General features: G+C 59.7%; 1 protein-coding gene across 1 annotated transcript in view; it reads left to right on the top strand.

Moving 5' to 3' along the window:
- Positions 1-22,279, top strand: part of ATP10A (ATPase phospholipid transporting 10A (putative)) — a gene marked incomplete at its 5' end in the record, with an annotated part of 45,991 nt that overhangs the window by 21,824 nt on the left and 1,888 nt on the right. Inside the window, 13 exons of the mRNA XM_081114805.1 lie at positions 1,271-1,523; positions 3,452-3,669; positions 4,249-4,446; positions 5,245-5,869; positions 8,075-8,178; positions 8,987-9,113; positions 10,024-10,208; positions 11,400-11,733; positions 15,640-15,716; positions 16,655-16,780; positions 19,401-19,601; positions 21,627-21,707; positions 21,819-21,923. Coding sequence (XP_080970931.1) covers positions 1,271-1,523; positions 3,452-3,669; positions 4,249-4,446; positions 5,245-5,869; positions 8,075-8,178; positions 8,987-9,113; positions 10,024-10,208; positions 11,400-11,733; positions 15,640-15,716; positions 16,655-16,780; positions 19,401-19,601; positions 21,627-21,707; positions 21,819-21,923 — 2,634 coding nt within the window. The remainder of the gene's footprint in view (positions 1-1,270; positions 1,524-3,451; positions 3,670-4,248; positions 4,447-5,244; positions 5,870-8,074; positions 8,179-8,986; positions 9,114-10,023; positions 10,209-11,399; positions 11,734-15,639; positions 15,717-16,654; positions 16,781-19,400; positions 19,602-21,626; positions 21,708-21,818; positions 21,924-22,279) is intronic.

The raw sequence follows: 22,279 nt of genomic DNA, 5'->3' as shown, positions 1-22,279 counted from the left end.
TTCTCCTCTCCTCTCTCCTCTCCTAGCCTCTCTCAGGGCTTGCGCCTGCCCCAGGCCCGGGGACACCCCGAGGATGTCTGCTCTCCCCTGCGTGGCTCCTCTTTAAACCCTTTGCCAATATCCTAAAAACACTCTCCCCATAGTGACGCTAAGCCCACCCCTGTACGCTCCGAAAGGTACAGTACACACCTGCTTCCTTGTGGGGTGCTCGTTTTATTGTATTTTATTTCATTTTATTTTATTTTTTTCATCCTCACCCGAGGATATTTTTCCGTTGATTTTTTTCAGGGAGAATGGAAGAGAGAGGGAAGTACAGAGAGAAACATCAATGTGAGAGAGACATATGGATGGGTTGCCTCCTGCACGCGCCCCGACCAGGGCCCGGGCTGGGAGGAACCTTGCCACCGAGGTACCTGCCCTTGACTGACCGGAATCGAACCTGGGACCCTGAGGTCCGCCGGCCGACGCTCTGGTTACTAAGCCAAGACCGGCTGGCGTCTGTGGTCGTCATTTCATTGATTCTTTTTTTTTTGAGAGAGAGAGAGGCAGGGAGAGGGATAGTAACATCAATCATGAGAGAGAATCACGGATCGGCCGCCTCCTGCACGCCCCCCACTGGGGATCCAGCCTGCAACCCGGGCCTGTGCCCCGACCGGGAATCGAACCCGTGACCTCCTGGTTTGCGAGTCGGTGCTCAATCCCTGAGCCACACCGTGGTTGTCATGTTAAATAGCTTAGACCAGTGGCTCCCAATGGGGGGCACACGCCCCAGAGGGCGGCAACTTGAGAATGCGTCGTTCACAGTGAATTTTTTGCATTTCTTACGGTTCTAGGGGCTGCGTGTACAGTATACAAATACGTACGGTGACATATCTATGCATTTCAGTTCTCTGTTATCTTTTAAAACTTCACTTGCTATTTTTTCATGTCCCTTCATATTATTATTATTATTATTAACAATTCCTTAGTGATTTCTTCCTCGGTTCGTCCGCTGTCCTTTCCCTTTTGTTTTTCTCGCTCACGGACGCCATGTTCTCGGGCAGCTTGTTTAGCCCGAGTTCGTGGCCTCTTCGGCTTCCTCCACGTGAAGGGGAGTTCACGCTGTGAATAAGAAGAATTCTATGTTGGGGGGCCGGGAGGGGGGGCGATCGGGATGTTAGAGATGCCCAGGGGGGCGTGGCCGGAACAAGGCGGGCGCCACCGGCCTGGACCGGCCCCGGCCGCCCTGGTCCTCGGGGTCCCTCACCTCTGGGCGCCCCGCGTCCCCCAGGTGCTGATCCCCGTGTCGCTGTACGTGTCCATCGAGATCGTCAAGGTGTGCCAGGTGTACTTCATCCACCAGGACGTGGACCTGTACGACGAGGGGACGGACTCGCAGCTGCAGTGCCGGGCGCTGAACATCACCGAGGACCTGGGCCAGATCCGGTACATCTTCTCCGACAAGACCGGCACCCTGACGGAGAACAGGATGGTGTTCCGGCGCTGCACCGTGTCGGGGATGGAGTACTCGCACGACGCCAACGGTGAGCCCGGGTGGGGGGCCCCCGGGGCGGCTGGGCCCCGAGAGCTGGTCCGTGCTGAGCCCCGTGCATGCCCGCTTGCACACGCACGCGCATGCACACACACACACACACTTGTGTGCACACACCCATACACGCAAACTCGCACACGCACACGCACACACAGACACACACTTGTGTGCACACGCCCATACACGCACGCTCACACACGCACACACACACACACTTGTGTGCACACGCCCATACACGCAAGCTCACACACGCACACGCACACACACACACTTGTGTGCACACGCCCATACATGCACGCTCACACATGCGCACACACACTCACACTTGTGTGTACACGCCCGCACACGCACGCTCACACATGCGCACACACACTCACACTTGTGTGCACACATATGCACACGCACACACATGCACACACACACACGCATCCTTCCAGGGTTGCTGATTTCTGTTGGTTAATCCTCACCCGAGGATTCTCATTTTCCCGTTGATTTGTATTATTTCTTATTTAGTTATAACCTCAGTCGAGGATATTTTTCCCCCCATTGATTTCAAAAGAGAGTGGAAGGGAGAGGGAGAGACAGAGGGAAACACCCATGTGAGAGAGACAGGTCGATGGGCTGCCTCCTGCATGCCCCCCGGACCGGGACTGGGACCGGGAGCCTGCCGCCGAGGTACGTGCCCTTGACCGGAATCGAACCCAGGACCCTTCAGTCCGCAGGCCGACGAGCTCTAGCCACTGAGCCAAACCAGCAAGGGCTTTTCATTGATTTTTAATATATATATATATATATATATATATATATATATATATGTATGTTTTGCCCTGGCTGGTTTGGCTCAATGGATAGGGCATCAACTTGCGGACTGAAGGGTCCCGGGTTCGATTCCGGTCAAGGACACATGCCCGGGTTACGGGCTCCATCCCCGGTGTGGGGCATGCAGGAGGCAGCCAACCAATGATTCTCTCTCATTGATGTTTCTCTTTCTCCCTCTCCCTTCCTCTCTGAGATCAATAAAATATATTTAAAATATATACATATGTATTTTTTATTGCCCTGTCGGCGAGGCTCCGTGGTTGAGCATCAACCTACGTGCCAGGAGGTCCGACAAGGGACCTGTGCATGGGTGACACTGCCCCCTGGTGGCGGGTGTCCTTAAAGGCTCTCCCTGGTGATGGGGTGAGTGGGGACGGAGCCCGCCTGGGCCTGAGCACCCCACAGCCTTGAGGACCAGCCTCCCTGTGTGAGCCTCCGGCAGGACGGCCCCTGCTACTCAGAGGGCCAGGCTTTCCCAAGCTCCTGTCCCCCCGAGACCCCATGCCCATGAGGCTGCCCCTGGATGGGGGGCTGTACGTGAACCCATCTCGGTCCCTGTGTGTGCCGGAAGGGACGGGGCCCCAGCCCTAGCCGGTGTGGGTCCCGGGTTCGATTCTGGTCAAGGGCATGGACCTCGGTTGCAGGGTCCACCCCCTGGGGCCGGACCCTGGTCGGGGCTCGAGCGGGAGGCCACCCATTGATGTGTCTCTCTCACATCGATGTTTCTCTCTGTCTTTTCCTCTCTTCCACTCTCCCTAATAAAATCGATAGAAATAATATCCTCGGGTGAGGAATAAACCAACAAACAAACAAAAAGGATAGGACCCAAGACTTGGCAGCCCACGGGCCTCATACCACCTTCCCCACCCGCACCCCGGACCCCAGCCTTGCTCCCTGGGACCTTAGCGCGCTCTGGGCGTGCTCTGGGAATCGGTTTTCACATCTGTGAAATCGGTTGAGACTCTCACCCGCATCAGGTTGGCGTGTAGGTGCGTCCTCCACCCCTCGGAGGTGTTCACCTCGCCAGACGGCAGAGGCGGCGAGGGCCCTGCAGACGCACTTCCACGCCCCACCGGTCACCCCGTGGCCCTCTCCCCACAGCCCAGCGGCTGGCCCGGTACCAGGAGGCCGACTCGGACTCGGAGGAGCCGGTGCCCAGAGGCGGGTCTCTGTCCCAGCGCGGCAGCATCGGGAGCCACCAGAGCGTCCGCCTGGTGCACCGGACCCAGAGCACCAGGTCGCACCGGCGCACGGGCAGCCGGGCTGAGGCCAGGAGGGCCAGCATGCTGTCCAAGCACACCGCCTTCAGCAGCCCCATGGTGAGGCCCGCCCCCCTGCACACCACCCCCCCCCCCCAGCCCCTCACCTCCGGGCCATCAGAGGCTCTGTGTTTTGTTGTGGTTGTTCTAGGGCACCTACCTAGGTTGCGGGTTCAGTCCCCAGTCGGGGCATGTACAGGGGGCCACCGGTCAAGGTTCCTCTCACATCAGTGTTTCTCTCTCTCTCTCTCTCTCAAAAATCAATAAACATACCGCCCTGGCTGGTTTGGCTCAGTGAACAGAGCGTTGGCCTGCAGACCAAAGGGTCCCGGGTTCGATTCCGGGCAAGGGTACATACCTCGGTTGCAGGCTTGATCCCTGGCCCATAGGGGTGCGAGTGGGAGGCAACCAATCGGTGTTTCTCTCACATTGATGTCTCTCTCTCTTCTTCTCTCTCTCCCTCTTTCCTGCCTTCCACTCTCTCTAAAAATCAATGGAAAAAATATCCTCTGGTGAGGATTTAAAAAAAAAAAAAAACACGAAAGAAATCAAGGTGCCTTCATCAACCACGCAGACACTCAGTGGGTCCCTGGGCCAGACCGACGCTGAGCAGGTCCCTCGGCCTCTGGTCCCCTGCAGGAGACGGACATCACGCCCGACCCCAAGCTGCTGGAGAAGGTGAGCGAGTGCGACCGGTGCCTGGCCGTCGCGAGGCACCAGCAGCACCCGCCGGCGGCCCACCTCTCGCCCGAGCTGTCCGACGTCTTCGACTTCTTCATCGCCCTCACCATCTGCAACACCGTCGTGGTCACCGCCCCGGAACAGCCCCGGCAGAAGGCAAGTCCCACCCCCGAGGCCCCCCGAGAGCCCGCGACCCCCTCTACCCCCAGGCGGCAGCCATCGGGGGCCGCGATCAGGGGCCGAGTCGGGGGAGATAGGAGAGGCAGGGGCCCGACACGACGTCCCCCCGTCCCCCGAGTCTCAGGCTCCCAGCTCCATACAGGAGAGAGGACCGGACAGGCCGGGGACCGGGACTCGGGGACCAGGACTCGGGGACGGGCCACCTGGACGGGGATCCCAGCGTCCCCAGCCAGCTGAGCAGGTTGTCACTGGTTCGGAAAAGATTCTTCAGGGTTTGGGAATGTTATTTGCATATTTGAGGGTTTTTTTAAATATATTTTTATTGATTTCAGAGAGAGGAAAGGAGAGGGAGAGAGAGAGAGAAACATCGATGATGAGAGAGAATCACGGATCAACTGCCTCCTGCACGGCCCCTACTGGGGATCCAGCCCGCAACCCGGGCATGTGCCCTGACCGGGAATCGAACGGTGACCTCCTGGTTCATAGGTCGACGCTCAGCCACTGAGCCACACCGGCCGGGCACGTCGATATTTTTCTTTCTCTCTCTCTCTCCTCCTTTCCACTCTGAAAAGCAATAGAAACATACCTCAGGTGAGGATTAACAAAACAAAAAAGGAAAGAAAGAGAAAGGGATGTTGACTCTGGTTGCAACTTCCTCCAGTGTGCGCCCGGAAATCCAGGAATCTGCCAGGAAGGACGGGCGTCCTTCCGGGCCTGCGGGTGGCAGCCCGGGCGGGGACCCCACCTAACCGCCTCCTGCCCTCTCTCTCGCAGGTGAGGGTGAGGTTTGAGCAGCTCAAGTCCCCCGTGAAGACCCTAGAAGGTCTCCTCCGCCGGTTCTCGCCCAGCCGCCTAACGGGGTGCGGCAGCGCGGCGAGCCTGGTCCCCGCCAAGTCCAGCTCCAAGTCGGGGTCCAGCTTCCTGCCGGTCCTGTCGGCGGACAGCGCGCTGCTGGGGCTGGAGGAGAAGCTGAGCCAACCGGCCCAGGCCCAGGCCCAGGCCGTGGCCAGCGAGAGCTGCGGAGAGGACGGCAGGGCGCCCCAGCCATGCGCCCCCGACCGGTGCGCCCCGGACCCGTGCGCCCTGGAGCGCGCGCCCCCGCCGCCGCCGCCCAAGGAGCCCGAGCTGCGCTACGAGGCCGAGAGCCCGGACGAGGCGGCGCTGGTCTACGCCGCGCGCGCCTACAACTGCGCGCTGGTGCAGCGCCTGCAGGACCGGGTGGCCGTGCAGCTGCCGCACCTGGGCCGCCTCACCTTCCCGCTGCTGCACACGCTGGGCTTCGACTCCACGCGCAAGCGCATGTCGGTGGTCGTCCGGCACCCGCTCACCCAGGAGATCCAGGTCTACACCAAGGGCGCCGACTCGGTGGTCATGGACCTCCTGCTGCCCTGCTCCCCAGGTACCCTGTCCCGCTCCCCAGGTCCCCCGGCTCTTCGGCCCCTCCTCCCCAGGTCCCCGGCCCCCTGGCCCCTCCTTCCCAGGCTCCCCGGCCCCTCCTCCCCGGGTCTGCCGGCCCCTCCTCCCCAGGTTCCCAAGCCCCTCCTCCCCGGGTCCCCCGGCCCCTCCTCCCCAGGATCCCCGGCCCCTCCTCCCCAGGATCCCCAGCCCCTCCTCCCCAGGATCCCCGGCCCCTCCTCCCCAGGTCCCCTGGCCCCTCCTCCCCAGGTCCCCCGGCCCCTCCTCCCCAGGATCCCCGGCCCCTCCTCCCCAGGATCCCCGGCCCCTCCTCCCCAGGTCCCCCAGCCCCTCCTCCCCAGGTCCCCCGGCCCCTCCTCCCCAGGTCCCCCGGCCCCTCCTCCCCAGGACCCCCGGCTCCTCTTCCCCAGGTCCCCCGGCCCCTCCTCCCCAGGTCCCCCAGCCCCTCCTCCCCGGGTCCCCGGCTCCTCCTCCCCAGGTCCCCCGGCCCCTCCTCCCCGGGTCCCCGGCTCCTCCTCCCCAGGTCCCCCCGGCCCCTCCTCCCCGGGTCCCCGGCTCCTCCTCCCCAGGTCCCCCGGCCCCTCCTCCCCAGGATCCCCGGCCCCTCCTCCCCAGGTCCCCCGGCCCCTCCTCCCCAGGATCCCCGGCCCCTCCTCCCCGGGTCCCCCGGCCCCTCCTCCCCGGGTCCCCGGCTCCTCCTCCCCAGGTCCCCCGGCCCCTCCTCCCCAGGATCCCCGGCCCCTCCTCCCCAGGTCCCCCGGCCCCTCCTCCCCAGGTCCCCCGGCCCCTCCTCCCCAGGATCCCCAGCCCCTCCTCCCCGGGTCCCCCGGCCCCTCCTCCCCAGGTCCCCCGGCCCCTCCTCCCCGGGTCCCCGGCTCCTCCTCCCCAGGTCCCCCGGCCCCTCCTCCCCGGGTCCCCGGCTCCTCCTCCCCAGGTCCCCCGGCCCCTCCTCCCCAGGATCCCCGGCCCCTCCTCCCCGGGTCCCCCGGCCCCTCCTCCCCGGGTCCCCGGCTCCTCCTCCCCGGGTCCCCCGGCCCCTCCTCCCCAGGTCCCCCGGCTCCTCTTCCCCGGGTCCCCCGGCCCCTCCTCCCCAGGTCCCCTGGCTCTTCGGCCCCTCCTCCCCGGGTCCCACGGCCCCTCCTCCCCAGGTCCCCCGGCTCTTCGGCCCCTCCTCCCCAGGATCCCCGGCCCCTCCTCCCCGGGTCCCCCGGCCCTTCCTCCCCAGGTCCCCCGGCCCCTCCTCCCCGGGTCCCCCGGCCCCTCCTCCCCAGGATCCCCGGCCCCTCCTCCCCAGGATCCCCGGCTCCTCCTCCCCAGGTCTCCCGGCCCCTCCTCCCCGGGTCCCCAAGCCCCTCCTCCCCAGGTCTCCCGGCCCCTCCTCCCCAGGTCCCCCGGCCCCTCCTCCCCGGGTCTCCCGGCCCCTCCTCCCCAGGATCCCCGGCCCCTCCTCCCCAGGTCCCCAAGCCCCTCCTCCCCAGGTCCCCAAGCCCCTCCTCCCCGGGTCCCCCGGCCCCTCCTCCCCGGGTCCCCAAGCCCCTCCTCCCCAGGTCCCCCGGCCCCTCCTCCCCAGGTCCCCCGGCCCCTCCTCCCCAGGTCCCCCGGCCCCTCCTCCCCGGGTCCCCCGGCCCCTCCTCCCCGGGTCCCCCGGCCCCTCCTCCCCGGGTCCCCCGGCCCCTCCTCCCCAGGTCCCCCGGCCCCTCCTCCCCAGGTCCCCCGGCCCCTCCTCCCCAGGTCCCCCGGCCCCTCCTCCCCGGGTCCCCAAGCCCCTCCTCCCCGGGTCCCCCGGCCCCTCCTCCCCAGGTCCCCGGCCCCTCCTCCCCAGGTCCCCCGGCCCCTCCTCCCCAGGTCCCCCGGCCCCTCCTCCCCAGGTCCCCCAGCCCCTCCTCCCCAGGTCCCCAAGCCCCTCCTCCCCGGGTCCCCCGGCCCCTCCTCCCCAGGTCCCCCGGCTCCTCCTCCCCAGGATCCCCGGCCCCTCCTCCCCGGGTCCCCGGCCCCTCCTCCCCAGGTCCCCAAGCCCCTCCTCCCCAGGTCCCCAAGCCCCTCCTCCCCAGGTCTCCCGGCCCCTCCTCCCCAGGTCCCCCAGCCCCTCCTCCCCAGGTCCCCAAGCCCCTCCTCCCCAGGTCCCCCGGCTCCTCCTCCCCAGGTCCCCAACTTGCTCACCCGCTATTCTGCTTCCGCTCCAACCTAGATGACGCCAGGGGGAGGCATCAAAAAAAAATCCGCAGCAAGACCCAGAATTACCTCAACCTGTACGCGGTGGAGGGCCTGCGGACCCTGTGCATCGCCAAGAGGGTGAGTGGGGGCCCGCGGGCGTGGCTCCGTGGTTGAGCATCCATCCAGGAACCAGGAGGTCAGGGTTCGATTCCCAGTCAGGGCACACGCCCAGGTTGCAGGCTCCATCCCCAGTGTGGGGTGTGCAGGAGGCAGCCGATCCATGATTCTCTCTCATCATGGATGCTTCTCTCTCTCTCTTTCCCTCTCCCTTCCTCTCTGAAATCAACACGAAATATATTTAGGAAAGAAAACATAGGCCCTGGCCGGTTTGGCTCGGTGGACAGAGCGTCGGCCTGGGGACTGAAGGGTCCCGGGTTCGATTCCCATCCAGGGGGCACCTGCCTCGGTTGCAGGTTCCCCGGCCCTGGTCCGATGGCGTGCAGGAGGCAGCCAAGCGATGCGTCTCTCTCACATCGATGTTTCTCTCTCTGTGTCTTTCCCCCTCCCTTCCACGCTCTCCACACTTGAGGGGAAAATATCAAGTAACAAAAAAATAAAGTAGAAACAAAAAAGAAATCTTTAATATATATATATATATATATATATATATATATATATATATATATCCTATATAATAAAGAGCTAACATGCTAATTAGACTGGGCGGCGGAATGACCTCCTGGAACGACCTTCCTGAACAACCAGTGGGGAGGGGGCGGGGCTGCAAGGGCTGAGCTCCTTGCACGAATTTTGTGCATCGAGCCTCTGGTATAAAATAGAAGAGGGTGAGTGGGGGCCGCCATGTGTCCCCAGGCGCTCCATGAGGCACGCACTCAGGGGGTCCTGTCTCTCTCTCTCTCTCCCTCCCTCCCTCCCTCCCTCTCAGGTGCTGAGTAAGGAGGAGTATGCCTGCTGGCTGCAGAGCCACCTCGAGGCGGAATCCGCCGTGGACAACCGAGAAGAGCTCCTCTCTCAGTCGGCCATCCGCCTGGAGACCAACCTGCACCTTTTGGGTAATTACACTCCCTCCCAGCCCCTTGGGTGGACCAGGGTGGTTCAGAGATGGTCTGGGTGGGGCAGGTGACGTGCTCTCCGTTCTTGGTTACAGAACCTCCTGGCCCGATGTTTCTCTCTCTCTCTCTCTCTCTCTCTCTCTCTCTCTCTCCCGTCCTCTCTGGGAAACCAATAAAAGACATATTAAAGTATTTTCTATTTTTATTTGTTTATTTGTAGATACTTTTACTGATTCCAGAGAGGAAAGGAGAGGGAGAGGAACATCAATGACGAGAGAGAATCATGGCTCGGCTGCCCCCTGCACACCCCTTACTGGGGATGGAGCCCGCAACCCGGGCCTGTGCCCTGGCCGGGACTCGAACCCTGACCTCCTGGTTCCTAGGTCTCCCTCTTTGAAATCAATAAGAATATTTTTTAAAAAAAATGAAAAATACAGGTGGAAGTCAGCTGCGCGTTTGGGAGAGCTGGAGACGCTTGGTGTGGGCTCAGAGGTCCCAGGTGCCTGGGCCTCAGGGACACCCTGCCTCGGCCCTCCCCACCCGGGGCAGCCTCCCCCTGGAGCTCAGCACGATGCCACCGCCTGGGGTCTCCTTTTTCCAGCAGCTGAGACCACCGGCCGCTGCCCTGGGCCTCTGCCTGCACCTGGGTTCCGTTTCTGGCGCTTAGTAGGAGCTAGTCACTGCCTCCCAGTTACCCCTGCTCACCCTCCGCTGCGTGGAGCAGTCAGCGCCAGGGAACGTGCCCCGGCCTACCCGCTCCTCCGCGTGGGCGTGAGGCCGCACCAGGCCAACCCTCGGCGGCTCCCATCCTGCAGGCCTCTCAGTATGGCGTCTCGCCCCATCGGGGTCTGGGGACGGACGGGGGGACAAGGGCCTCACTCACCTGTGAGCCCCATCTCTGTCGGACCAGGTGCCACTGGGGTCGAAGACCGCCTGCAGGACGGCGTTCCCGAAACCATCGCCAAACTGCGCCAGGCGGGCCTGCAGATCTGGGTTCTCACCGGCGACAAGCAGGAGACGGCCGTGAACATCGCCCACGCCTGCAAGCTGCTGGACCAGGACGAGGAGGTCATCACCCTCAACGCCGACTCCCAGGTGGGTGCCAGGTGCCGGGGCCTCAGGGACAGCCTCCCACCGGGGGCCTCCCCCGGGAGCTCAGCACGATGCCACCGCCTGGAGCCTCCGCTTTCCAGCAGCTGACGAGACCAGCCGCTGCCCTGGGCCTCTGCCTGCACCTGGGTTCCGTTTCTGGTGCTTAGTAGGAGCTTGTCACTGCCATGGAACAGGTGGCACTCACCACGGTCTCTTAGTTTCAAAGGAACACATATGCGATTTCTTTCTTTTCTTCTTTTTTTTTTTTTAATCCTCACCCGAGAATATGTTTGTGGGGTTGTTTTTTTTTTAATATATTTGTATTGATTTCAGAGAGGAAGTGAGAAGAGAGAGAGAGAGAGAGAAACATCAATGATGAGCCCTGGCCGGTTTGGCTCAGTGGATAGAGCGTCAGCCCGTAGACTGAAGGGTCCCAGGTTCGATTCCGGTCAAGGGCACATATCTTGGTTGTAGATTCCCCGGAGCCTGGTGTCCGGGTACGTGTAAGAGGCAACCAATCCACGGGTCTCTCGCACATCGATGTTTCTCTTTGTCTCTCCCTCTCCCTTCCACTCTTTCTAAAAATCAATGGAAAAATATCCTCGGGTGAGAATTAACAACAAAAAAGAAGAAAACGTTAATGCTGAGAGAGAATCATGGATCGGCTGCCTCCTGCACGCCCCCTACTGGGGATCGAGCCCGCAACCCGGGTATGTGCCCTGACCAGAATGACCTCCTGGATCATAGGTCGATGCTCAATCACCGAGTCACGCCAGCCAGGCTCCGAGATATGTTTTTATTAATTTTACAGAGAGGGGGAGAGAGAGAGAGAGAGAGGAGAGAGAGAGAGAGAGAGAGAGAGAGAGAGACATCGATGTGAGAGAGACACACATCGATTGGTTGCCACCTGCACCAGGGCCGGGGGCGGAACCTGCAACCGAGCCACGTGCCCTTGATTGGGAATCGAACCCGAGACCTGTCAGTGTGGGGGCTGGTGCTCTAACCACTGAGGAGCACCAGCCAGGGCAGAACAGCCGTCCTCCGTAGCTAACCGGGTCTTAGATAGGAACCTGGGCCCAGCCTGGTGCCCACGAGGGAGACCACGGGCCCCAGTCGTGTTTGGGGGGGAAGGGGGGTGACCTGGTCTGTGGTGGGGCCCCGTCAGCGGACACAGCCCTCCCGTGTCCACCCCAGGAGGCGTGCGCCGCCCTGCTGGACCAGTGCCTCGCCTACGTGCAGGCCCGGACGCCCCCCGGCGCCCCGGAGAAGACCCCGGCGGGCGGCGCCGGCGTGCGGTTCTACCCTCTCCTCCGCCCGCCCCCCGAGGCCGCCGCCCCCGGCCCCTGCCTGAGCCTGGTGATCGACGGGAGGAGCCTGGCGTACGCCCTGGAGAAGAGCCTGGAGGACAAGTTCCTCTTCCTGGCCAAGCAGTGCCGCTCGGTCCTGTGCTGCCGCTCGACGCCCCTGCAGAAGAGCATGGTGGTGAAGCTGGTGCGCAGCAAGCTCAAGGCCATGACCCTGGCCATCGGTGAGTGCGCAGGCCGGCCGGCCGGCTCTCTCTCCTTTTAATAATTCCGTCGCTGAACGTATCACCGTTGTTTCCTTCTTTCCCCCCGCCCCAGGCCCTCGCCGCCCTATTGTCTGTGTCCATGGGTCATGCATAGCTGCACCCAAGGTCTTTGGTTCATCACCACCCTTCCCCGTCTTCCCTCCGAGATCCCGCACTCTGTCCCATGCGTCCGTGTCTCTGCATCCACTCCGTGCGTCCGTTTATTTTGTTACTTAGATGCCACCTATGAGTGAGATCATGAGATGCGTGCCTTTCGCCGACTGGCTTATTCTACTTACCGTGACTCTCTCCAGGCCCCTCCATGCCGTCTCCAAGGCTAAGAGGGCCCCTTTTCCACGGCTGCATAGTATTCCCCGGTGCCCATGAACCACGGCTTTTTTACCCACGCGCCTACGGAGGGGCACCCGGGCCGTTTCCCGATCTGAGCTATTGGAAATGGTGCTGCTCTGAGCGTAGGGGCGCGTATGTCCTTTCTGAGCGGTGTTTCGGGTTTCTTAGGATATAGTCCTAGAGGTGGGATCGCCGCGTCAGATGGCAGTTCCATTGTTAATTGTTTGAGGAAACCGCTCACTGTTCTCCACCGTGGCTGCCCCAGGCGGCATTCCCACCAGCAGTGCAGGCGGGCTCCCTTTCCTCCACATCCTCGCCAGCACTGGTCGTGTGTTGATTTGACAACGGCAGCCGCTCTGACGGGTGTGAGGCGATCCCTCCTCGTCGGTTCAGCTTGCATCTCTCTGAGGATCGGGAACTTTGAGCATTCTTTCGTGTGTCTCTTGGCCGTCTGTATGTCCGCTTTGGAGAAGTGTCTAGTTAGGGCCTTTGCCCACTTTTAAATCGGATCGTTTGTCTTCCTCTTGTTAAGTTGTCTGAGTTCCTCGGCCAGAATCGAACCCGGGACCCTTGGGTCTGCAGGCTGACGCTCTACCCACTAAGCCGAGCCAGCCGGGGCGGGCCCGTCGCTTGCACCTGCTTCCTCTCGTCGCTTCCGGAACCCCCCACACCCCCCACATTGCACCGTAACCTGGCACAGTGCTTCCTGCCCAAGCTCTTTTTACCGTTTATAAAATCATACCCACTGCGGCCTGGCCGGCGTGGCTCTGTGGTTGAGCGTCGACCTAGGAACCAGGAGGTCAGGGTTCGATTCCCGGTCAGGGCACAGGCCCGGGTTGGGGGCTCGATCACCAGCGTGGGGCGTGCAGGAGGCAGCCGGTCCATGATTCTCTCTCATCATGGATGTTTCTATCTTTCTCTCCCTCTCCCTTCCTTCCTCTCTAAAACCAATATATATATATATATATATATTTTTTAAGCCCTAGCTGGTGTGCTCAGTGGATAGAGCATCGGCCTGTGGACTAAAGGGTCCCGGGTTCTATTCCGGTCAAGGGCACCTGCCTCGGTTGCAGGCTCCTCCCCAGCCCGGGCCCTGGTCCCGGCACCTGCAGGCGGCCACCAATGGATGTGTCTCTCTCGCATCGATGTCTCTGCCTTTCCCTCCCTCTTCCACTCTCCCTAAAAATCAGTGGGAAAAGACCCTCGGGTGAGGATGAACCAGAAAAAGAAAGAAAAGAAAAAGAAAAACATGGAACAGGCCATGGGGTCTCAGAGGGAGGACAGAGGCAGGTGGGTGGGTGGGAAGGGACCGTCAGAGCCCTCGCGTGCATGTAGGCACCGCCCGTAGACACACACCCCAGGATGGTGCCGGCCTGGGCAGCGGCGGGGGGCTGGGGCGGGCCAGAAGGGGCCCAGGGCGGGGGCGGAGGGGGAGCCAGTGGGGGGGGGGGAGAAGGGAGACATCTGTCACACTTGAAACAATAAAGATTCGAGAGAAAGAAAACAATATAGAATCCGAAGGGCAGGCGGCGACCCCAGAGAACATTAGCTCGTGTCTGTGGCCGCCCGAGGTGAGTCACCGAGAACATTGTTGTCCATCACCCCTCGTTGCGGAGGGGACGTTCTGGGAAAAGCTGCCAGGGATGTTATTGCTTCGTAGAATTTCAATTCTGCACAGTCTGACTCACCGCCCACGTCGGGCCCAGAGCAATAAAGGATCAGGGGGTGGGGGGGGGAGGGAGGAGGGAGGAGGGAGGAGGGAGGGGGAAAATTCCAGGGCAGAGTCCTCATGTGGATGCGGATGAGTCACCCCCTGGACGTCGTCGTCATCGTGTGTCTGCAGTCTTGGCGCATTCGAAAGGAGTTACTGCTGCGTGATGGGGGCCTGGGGCGTCCTGTTCTGAGAGCAGTGGCAGCGTCTCCCCTTGCCTCCCCTGCCGCCCCCCAACCCCCCCGAGAGCTCTAACCTAGGCCTGGTGTGGCTAAACATTTTCTCTTCTTTTTTTTTTCCATATAAAATATATGTTTTTCCTTGTATCTATATGTATATGGTTTTTTAATGTATTTTTATCGATTTCAGAGAGGAAGGGAGAGGGAGAGAGAATCAGAAACATCCGCGATGGAGAATCGGGCATGGATCGGCCGCCTCCTGCGCGCGCACACACACACACACACACACACACACTGGGGACCGAGCTGCAACTCCCCCCGGGCAGGTGCCCTTGACTGGAATTGAACCCGGGACCCTTCAGGCTGCAGGCCGACGCTCTGTCCCCTGAGCCAGACCAGCCAAGGCTAAATATATATATAAGATTTTAAATTGATTTTAGAGAGAGAAGGGAGAAGGAGAGGGATAAACAGATAGAAACATCCAACAGCTGCCCCCCGCAGGCCCCACACTGCGGATGGATTCTCACGGGGGATCGAACCCGTGACCTCTTGTTTCACGGGTCGATGCTCAACCGCTGAGCCACGCCGGCCGGGCGGGCGGGGGCTAAACATCCCCCGTCAGCAGCTTGACTGGGGAAGCAGCAGTGCTCCTTGGGGGGACTGTCGGGGGGCAGGCGGGGGCAGAGGTGAGCATAGAGGCAGTCCGTGCGCACACGGATCTCAGCCTTTCCCTGGGCAGAGCGTACCCCTCCTGCGCCCCATGCGGGGAAGCGCCCGCGTGAGTATGAATTGGAGTCTCCTGTCCGTGCGATAATGACTGGACCCGGCGCCTGGCCGGCGTGGCTCCGGGGTTGAGCATCGACCCGTGAACCAGGAGGTCACAGGTTCGATTCCCGGTCAGGGCACGTGCCCGGGTTGAGGGCTCCATCCCCAGGAGGAGGCAGGCAGTCCATGATCCTCTCTCATCATGGATGTTTCTCTCTCTCTGTCCCTCTCCCTTCCTCTCCCTCTCAAATCAATAAAAACATATGAGAAAGAAAAAAATAAATAACAGATTGGACCAGTTCAGGAAATAATCGTGATGAAGAGGGGAGCGTCTTTCATGGGGCCGGACGCCGTGTTGAGGGCACTGTAGGCGTGGGAGGCAGCTGTGCAGAGTGCACACAATGAAAAGGCGGCCACAGCCAGCCCGCTTTCAGATAGATAAATAGATATTGGTTGATTGATTGATTTCAGAGAGGTAGGGAGAGGGAGAGAGCGATAGAAACATCCATGAAGAGAGAGAATCATGGATCGGCTGCCCCCTGCACGCCCCCTAATGGGGATCAAGCCCGCAACCCAGGCAGGTCCCCTTGACCGGAATCGAACCCGGGACCCTTCGGTCCGCAGGCCGGCGCTCTATCCACTGAACCACACCGGCCAGGGCCCCGCCCGCGTTCCGACACACCTCTGGGTGCGGCTGGCGGTTCAGACCTGGCACGGTGGTTGCTCTGACCTCCGACGGCCTCACTCAGTCCTCCCAGGGCCGATCCCCGCTCCTCCCGGGACCTTTCGGGGGACTCGGGCCGGTGGGGACCCCCTTGCAGCCGATTTGCTTCTGGGCCTCTCGTCTCAGAGGGTCCCTCCTGCCCGTGCCGCTTCTAGGAGACGGAGCCAATGATGTCAGCATGATCCAGGTGGCCGACGTGGGCGTGGGCATCTCCGGCCAGGAGGGCATGCAGGTAAGACCCCTCGGGGCTGTCCCGGGCGACCTGGGGCTCACGGTCCCCTCACGCCTTCCCGGTGGGTGGGGGGCCTCTGAGCAACAGAGCTGATGGATGGCCTGCTGGTCGGGGCCGTACGAGAGGCAACTATTGATGCTCACACACGGATGTTTATCCGCCTTTCCCTCTCCCTTCATCTCTGAAATCAATAAAAAAATTTTTTTTAATTTAAAAAAGATGCCCCTGAAATAGCCCTGGCCAGTTTGGCTCAGTGGATAGAGCGTCAGCCCGCAGACCGAAGGGTCCCGGGTTCGATTCTGGTCAAGGACACAGGCCCGGGTTGTGGGCTCGATCCCCAGTGGGGGGCGTGCAGGAGGCAGCCGATCCATGATTCTCTCTCATCATGGATGTTTCTCTCTCTCCCTCTCCCTCCCTCTCTGAAATCAATAAAAATCTATTTTAAAAAATACAAAAAAATGATATCCCTGAACCAGAGTCCTTGTTGAGATAGAATTTTTCTTTTTTCTCTTTTTTATTTTTTTTTAATATATTTTATTGATTTTTTTACAGAGAGGAAGGGAGAGGGATAGTTAGAAACATCGATGAGAGAGAAACATGGATCAGCTGCCTCCTGCACACTCCCTACTGGGGATGTGCCCGCAACCAAGGCACATGCCCTTGACCGGAATCGAACCCGGGACCCTTCAGTCCGCAGGCTGACGCTCTATCCACTGAGCCACACCGGCCAGGGCTGGAATTTTTCTTTCATCGAAGGCGATCACAAGAGAGATGATCGTAAAGGAGGCCTGGCCGTTCGCACACACGTCACGTGCAGCACTGGGCTTCTCCGCCTGGAGCTGCCTTGTACTTGGGGGGGATGCCTTGTACGTGGGGGGCTGAGACGGCTGTGGGCGGGGCGGGGTGCCGCCCGTCACGCAGGTCCTCTCCCCCCCAAGGCAGTGATGGCCAGCGACTTCGCGGTGCCCCGGTTCCGCTACCTCGAGAGGCTGCTGATCGTGCACGGACACTGGTGTTACTCCCGGCTGGCCAACATGGTGCTCTACTTCTTCTACAAAAACACGGTAGGTGTGGGCCCCCCACTGCTCCCCACGTGTGGGAGTGAAAGGGCTCGCCCTGAGCCCGGCCGGCGTGGCTCCGTGGCTGAGCGTCGTCCCCTGCACCAGGGGGTCAGGGTTCGATCCCCAGTCAGGGCACAGGCCCGGGTTGCGGGCTCCATCCCCTGCAGGGGGCGTGCAGGAGGCAGCCCATCCGTGACTCTCTCTCATCATGGATGTTCCTCTCTCTCTCTCTCTCTCTTCCTCTCCCTGCCTCTGCCTCTCAGATCAATAAAAACATATTTAAAATACGTGGTGGGTGAGGAGAGATTACCCAAAGAACGTGTGTACATATATGCATAACCCATGGGCACAGACAATAAGGGGGTGAAGGCCGGGGGGGGGCAGGAGGGGCTAGAAGGAAGCGCAGGGGGGGGGAAAGGAGGACGTATGTCATACTTCCAAAAATAAAGAGTTTTAAAAAACATACATATTTTAAAAATTGATTTTATTGAGAGGAAGGGGAGGGAGAGAGAGAGATAGAAACATCGGTGATGAGAGAGTACCATTGATCGGCTGCCTCCTGCAGGCCTCCTGCTGGGGATCGAGCCCCAGAATCGAACCATAACCTCTTTGGTTCATAGGTTGGTGCCAAACCACTGAGCAACACCGGCTGGGCTTAAAAAACCTATGTTAAAAACAGAAAAGGACCTGAGATTCCCAGTCAAGAGGACTTGCTTGGGCGGCAGGTTCGATGCCCGGCCCCCGTCAGGGTGCGTGCGGGAGGCAGCCAGTGGATGTCTCTCTCTCATGATGGATGTTTCTCTTTCTCTCTCTCTCTTTCTCTCTCTCCCTTCCACTGTCTTAATGTGCGGAAAAGAATACCCTCAGGTGAGGATTGACAAGAACAGATGTGCCAGGCAGAGGGGCCGGCCCCCGGCGGCTCAGTTGCTACCGCGGGGCCCAGCGCGGCCCCCTGGCGTGGGCACGGATGGACCCCCGGCCAGGCCCGCGGTCCCTGCCCCGCCGCAGGCACGGGGCCGCTGTTAACAAGCACTTGATCCGCTCGAGGAGTTCAAGGATGAGAAATTCATTAGTTTTACAAACACGTTGGCGCTCCTTTCCAAGAAAGAGGGGAGGCGTTGCCATGGCAACAGCGGTGGAGAAAGACAGCCTTGGGTACCACGGGGACGAAGAAGAAAGAGAGAGAGAGAGAGAGAGACAGGGAGAGAAAAAAAACACCCACTCAATTATCTTAATACTTTTCTTTTCTCTCTCCCCTTTCGGTGGAGGCGGCTTACGCACCATGAGTCGTGAGGCCGAGCCTGCGGCCGGGGGTGAGAGACGCCGGCGTAGGAGGGAGGGAGGGCGGGCGGGATTGGGGGGAGGGGGGGCGGTGAAGAAGCCAGGTGTGTCGGTTTTCCATGGAGACAGGGAGAGCCGCGGTCAAACATGGGGTTGAAACAGGACCTGGAGGATGTGTGTCCTGAGAGCTCACATGGATACGGACGGTCGCCCGGCCGGGTGGCTCGGTGGTTGAGCACCGACCTGGGAACCAGGAGGTCGGGGTGCGATTCCCGGTCAAGGGCACGTACCCCGGGCTTGGGCTCCATCCCCAGTGGGGGGCGTGCAGGAGGCAGCCGATCCGCGATTCTCTCCCCTCATGGATGTTTCTACCTCTCTCTCCCTCTCCCTTCCTCTCTGAAATCAATTAAAAAATATATATATATTTTTTATTAATTCTCACCTGAGGATATTTTTCCTTTGACTTTTAGAGAGAGTGGAAAAGAGGGAGATGGAAAGAGAGAGAGGGGGAGAAACATCAATTTGAGAGTGAAACATGGATGTGAGGAAGACATACGGAGCCTAGAACCGAGGGACATGCCCTTGGCCGAAATGGAACCTGTGGCTGGATGCTGAGCCACGTCAGTTAGGGCAATAAAAACATCTAAAAAATCATCATCATAAACCCAGGCCCTAGCTGGTTCGGCTCAATGGCTAGAGCCTCGGCCTGCGGACCAAAGGGTCCCAGGTTCGAGTCCGGTCAAGGGCACACGTACCTCGGTGGCAGGCTCCTCCCCGGCCCAGGCTCCCTGGTCGAGGCACGTGCAGGACGCAACCCATCCATGTGCCTCTCTCACATCGATGTCTCTCTCTGTCGCTCCCTCTCTCTTTTCCGCTCTCTCTCTCAAAATCAATGGGAAAATATCCTCGGGTGAGGATTAAAAAAAAAAACGGACAAAGCAGATCCAGGAGACAGTGTGTGCCAGGCCCGTCGCCAGGGCTCAAGAATAAAAAAAGTTAAAAAAATGTTCAGCCCTGACCGGTGTGGCTCAGTGGATAGAGCGTCGGCCTGCGGACTGAAGGGGTCCCGGGTTCGATTCCGGTCAAGGGCATGTACCTGGGTTGCGGGCACATCCCCAGTGGGGGGCGTGCAGGAGGCAGCTGATGGATGTTTCTCTCTCATCGATGTTTCTGATTCTCTCTCCCTCTCCCTTCCTCTCTGTAAAAAATCACTGAAATATATTTTTTAAAAATAATTTTTTTTCCGTCGCGGCGGTCACACCCAGCGAAACCCTCAGGCCCCAGAGGGCACGGCCCCGGCGTCTCTGACCGGCCCGCCCCCTTCTCCCCGTCTCGCTTCCAGATGTTCGTGGGCCTCCTGTTCTGGTTCCAGTTTTTCTGCGGCTTCTCGGCCTCGGCCATGATCGACCAGTGGTACCTGATCTTCTTCAACCTCCTCTTCTCCTCCCTCCCCCAGCTGGTGACGGGGGTGCTGGACAAGGACGTGCCGGCCGAGGGGCTGCTGGCCGAGCCCCAGCTGTACCGCAGTGGCCAGAACATGGAAGTGAGGCCCCCTCCCGCCCACCTCCTGTCCCCCTCCCGCCCTGTCCGCTCCCGGCCTGGAAAGGGCAAGTCCCCGGGGACCCGCTGTAGAGTCAGCCCTGGCCGGCATGGCTCGGTGGTTCAGCTGCATTCCCTGCGCCCAGAGGTCGCCGGTTCGATTCCCGCTCAGGGCACGTGCTCAGGGTCTGTGCTCGATCCCCAGTAGGGGGCGTGCAGGAGGCAGCGGATCCAGGATTCCCTCTCATCATGGATGTTTCTCTCTCTGTCCCTTTCCCTTTCTCTCTGAAAGCCATAAAAATATATTACAAATAAAAATAAAAACAATTTTTAAAATATTCTAGAGGCTGGCCCTAGCCAGTTTGGCTCAGTGGATAGAGTGGCGGCCTACGGACTGAAGGGTCCCGGGTTCGATTCCGGTCAAGGGCACAGGCCCGGGTTGCGGGCTTGATCCCCAGTAGGGGGCGTGCAGGAGGCAGCCGATCCATGATTCCCTCTCATCAGGGGTGCGCCTATCTCTCGCTCTCCGACTCCCCTCCTCTCTGACATCCATAAACATATATTTTAAAACAATGGATAATGGGGTGAAAACCAGCTCCACCCCAGTCAGCAGGAGCCGGAGGGAAGCCTGCTTGGAATCTAAATCAAGGGCCCTGTGGTAGCTGCCGCCTGAGCGGGGATTTTCTTTGCTTTTTCATTTTTTCCTCTAAAACAAGCCTCCAGAAATGTGACTTCCTTTGCACGGGGAATTAACAAGAAGATGAACGCATAGGGAAACTGTTGAAAGGACACGCGAACACAAACAGATGTAAACAGTGGTAAACAGACTGCGTGGATTGACAGGCTAATTACCAGCTCCTCCCAGCCAGCGATGAGCGTGAGCCTTCCACGTTCGCTCCTCAGCTGGCTGGGATGGTTCTGTGTGTGCCGTCGTCTCCGAGTCAGAGTTACCCTGTGTGCGATAGTATCCGAGTCAGAGATATTCTGTGTGTGCAATAGTCTCCATGTCAGAGTTACTCTGTGTGTGTAATAGTCTCCATGTCAGAGTTATTCTGTGTGTGCAATAGTCTCCAAGTCAGAGTTATTCTGTGTGTGTAATAGTCTCCATGTCAGAGTTATTCTGTGTGTGTAATAGTCTCCATGTCAGAGTTATTCTGTGTGTGCAATAGTCTCCATGTCAGGGTTATTCTGTGTGTGTAATAGTCTCCATGTCAGAGTTATTCTGTGTGCAATAGTCTCCATGTCAGGGTTATTCTGTGTGTGCAATAGTCTCCATGTCAGGTTTATTCTGTGTGTGCAATAGTCTCCATGTCAGAGTTATTCTGTGTGTGCAATAGTCTCCATTTCAGAGATATTCTGTGTGTGCAATAGTCTCCATTTCAGAGATATTCTGTGTGTGCAATAGTCTCCATGTCACAGTTATTCTGTGTGTGCAATAGTCTCCATGTCAGAGATATTCTGTGTGTGCAATAGTCTCCATGTCAGGGTTATTCTGTGTGTGCAATAGTCTCCATGTCAGAGTTATTCTGTGTGTGCAACAGTCTCCATGTCAGAGATATTCTGTGTGTGCAATAGTCTCCATGTCAGGTTTATTCTGTGTGTGTAATAGTCTCCATGTCAGAGATATTCTGTGTGTGCAATAGTCTCCATGTCAGGTTTATTCTGTGTGCAATAGTCTCCATGTCAGAGTTATTCTGTGTGTAATAGTCTCCATGTCAGAGTTATTCTGTGTGTGCAATAGTCTCCGAGTCAGATTGGCTGGTGTTGCTCAGTGGCTTTCGACCTACGAACCTGGAGGTCACGGTTTGATTCCCAGTCACGGCACAGGCCCGGGTTATGGGGACGACCCCTAGTGCGTGGCGTGCAGGAGGCAGCCGACCCATCATTCTCTCCCATCAGTGATATTTCTCTCTCTCTCTCTCGCTCCCTCTCCCTTCCTCTCTGAAATCAATGTTTAAAATATTAACAACTAGAAAGAGCTGAGCACGTATATCCAGTAACCAGCCCTGCCCTTGCCCCTGTGTCCCAGGAGTACCGGCCCCGCACCTTCTGGTGGAACATGGCGGACGCCGCCTTCCAGAGCCTGGTCTGTTTCTTCATTCCTTACCTGGTAAGCTGGCCCCGGCCCCGGCTTCCCCTCAGCTCCCTCCGGCGGTTCCCACCCACCCCACCCCCTACCCCCGCCCCCAGACTCAGGGCGCCCGCCGCCCCTGTCCTGCAGGCCTACTACGACTCCGACACCGACGTGTTCACCTGGGGGACCCCCATCACAGCCATCGCGCTGCTCACCTTCCTGCTGCACCTGGGCATCGAAACCAAGACCTGGGTGAGTGTCGCAGGCGCCCCCTACTGGGGATCGAGCCCGCAACCCCAGGTGTGAGCCCTGACCAGGAATCGAACCGTGACCTCCTGGTTCAAAGGTATTTTTTGGGGGGAGAGGGGGAGAGAGAGAGAGAGAGAGAGAGAGAGAGAGAGAAACATCCATGATGAGAGAGAATCACGGATCGGCTGCCTCCTGCAGGCCCCCCAATGGGGATGAACCCTGAACCCTTCAGTCCGCAGGCCGATGCCCCCGGGGCCGGTCACGCCTTGAATGAACTCGCCCCCGAGACCAGACGAAGTGATTTCTCGGGCGGGAGGTTCCCCACCCCCGGCTCAGGGGTGACCCGTGCCCTGTTGCTG

This window comes from Myotis nattereri (genome assembly GCF_964212035.1).
Source record: "Myotis nattereri genome assembly, chromosome: 21".
Taxonomy (NCBI): Eukaryota; Metazoa; Chordata; class Mammalia; order Chiroptera; family Vespertilionidae; genus Myotis; species Myotis nattereri.
The sequence above is the reverse complement of the archived record's forward strand: the minus strand, read 5'-3'. Positions and strand labels throughout refer to the sequence as shown.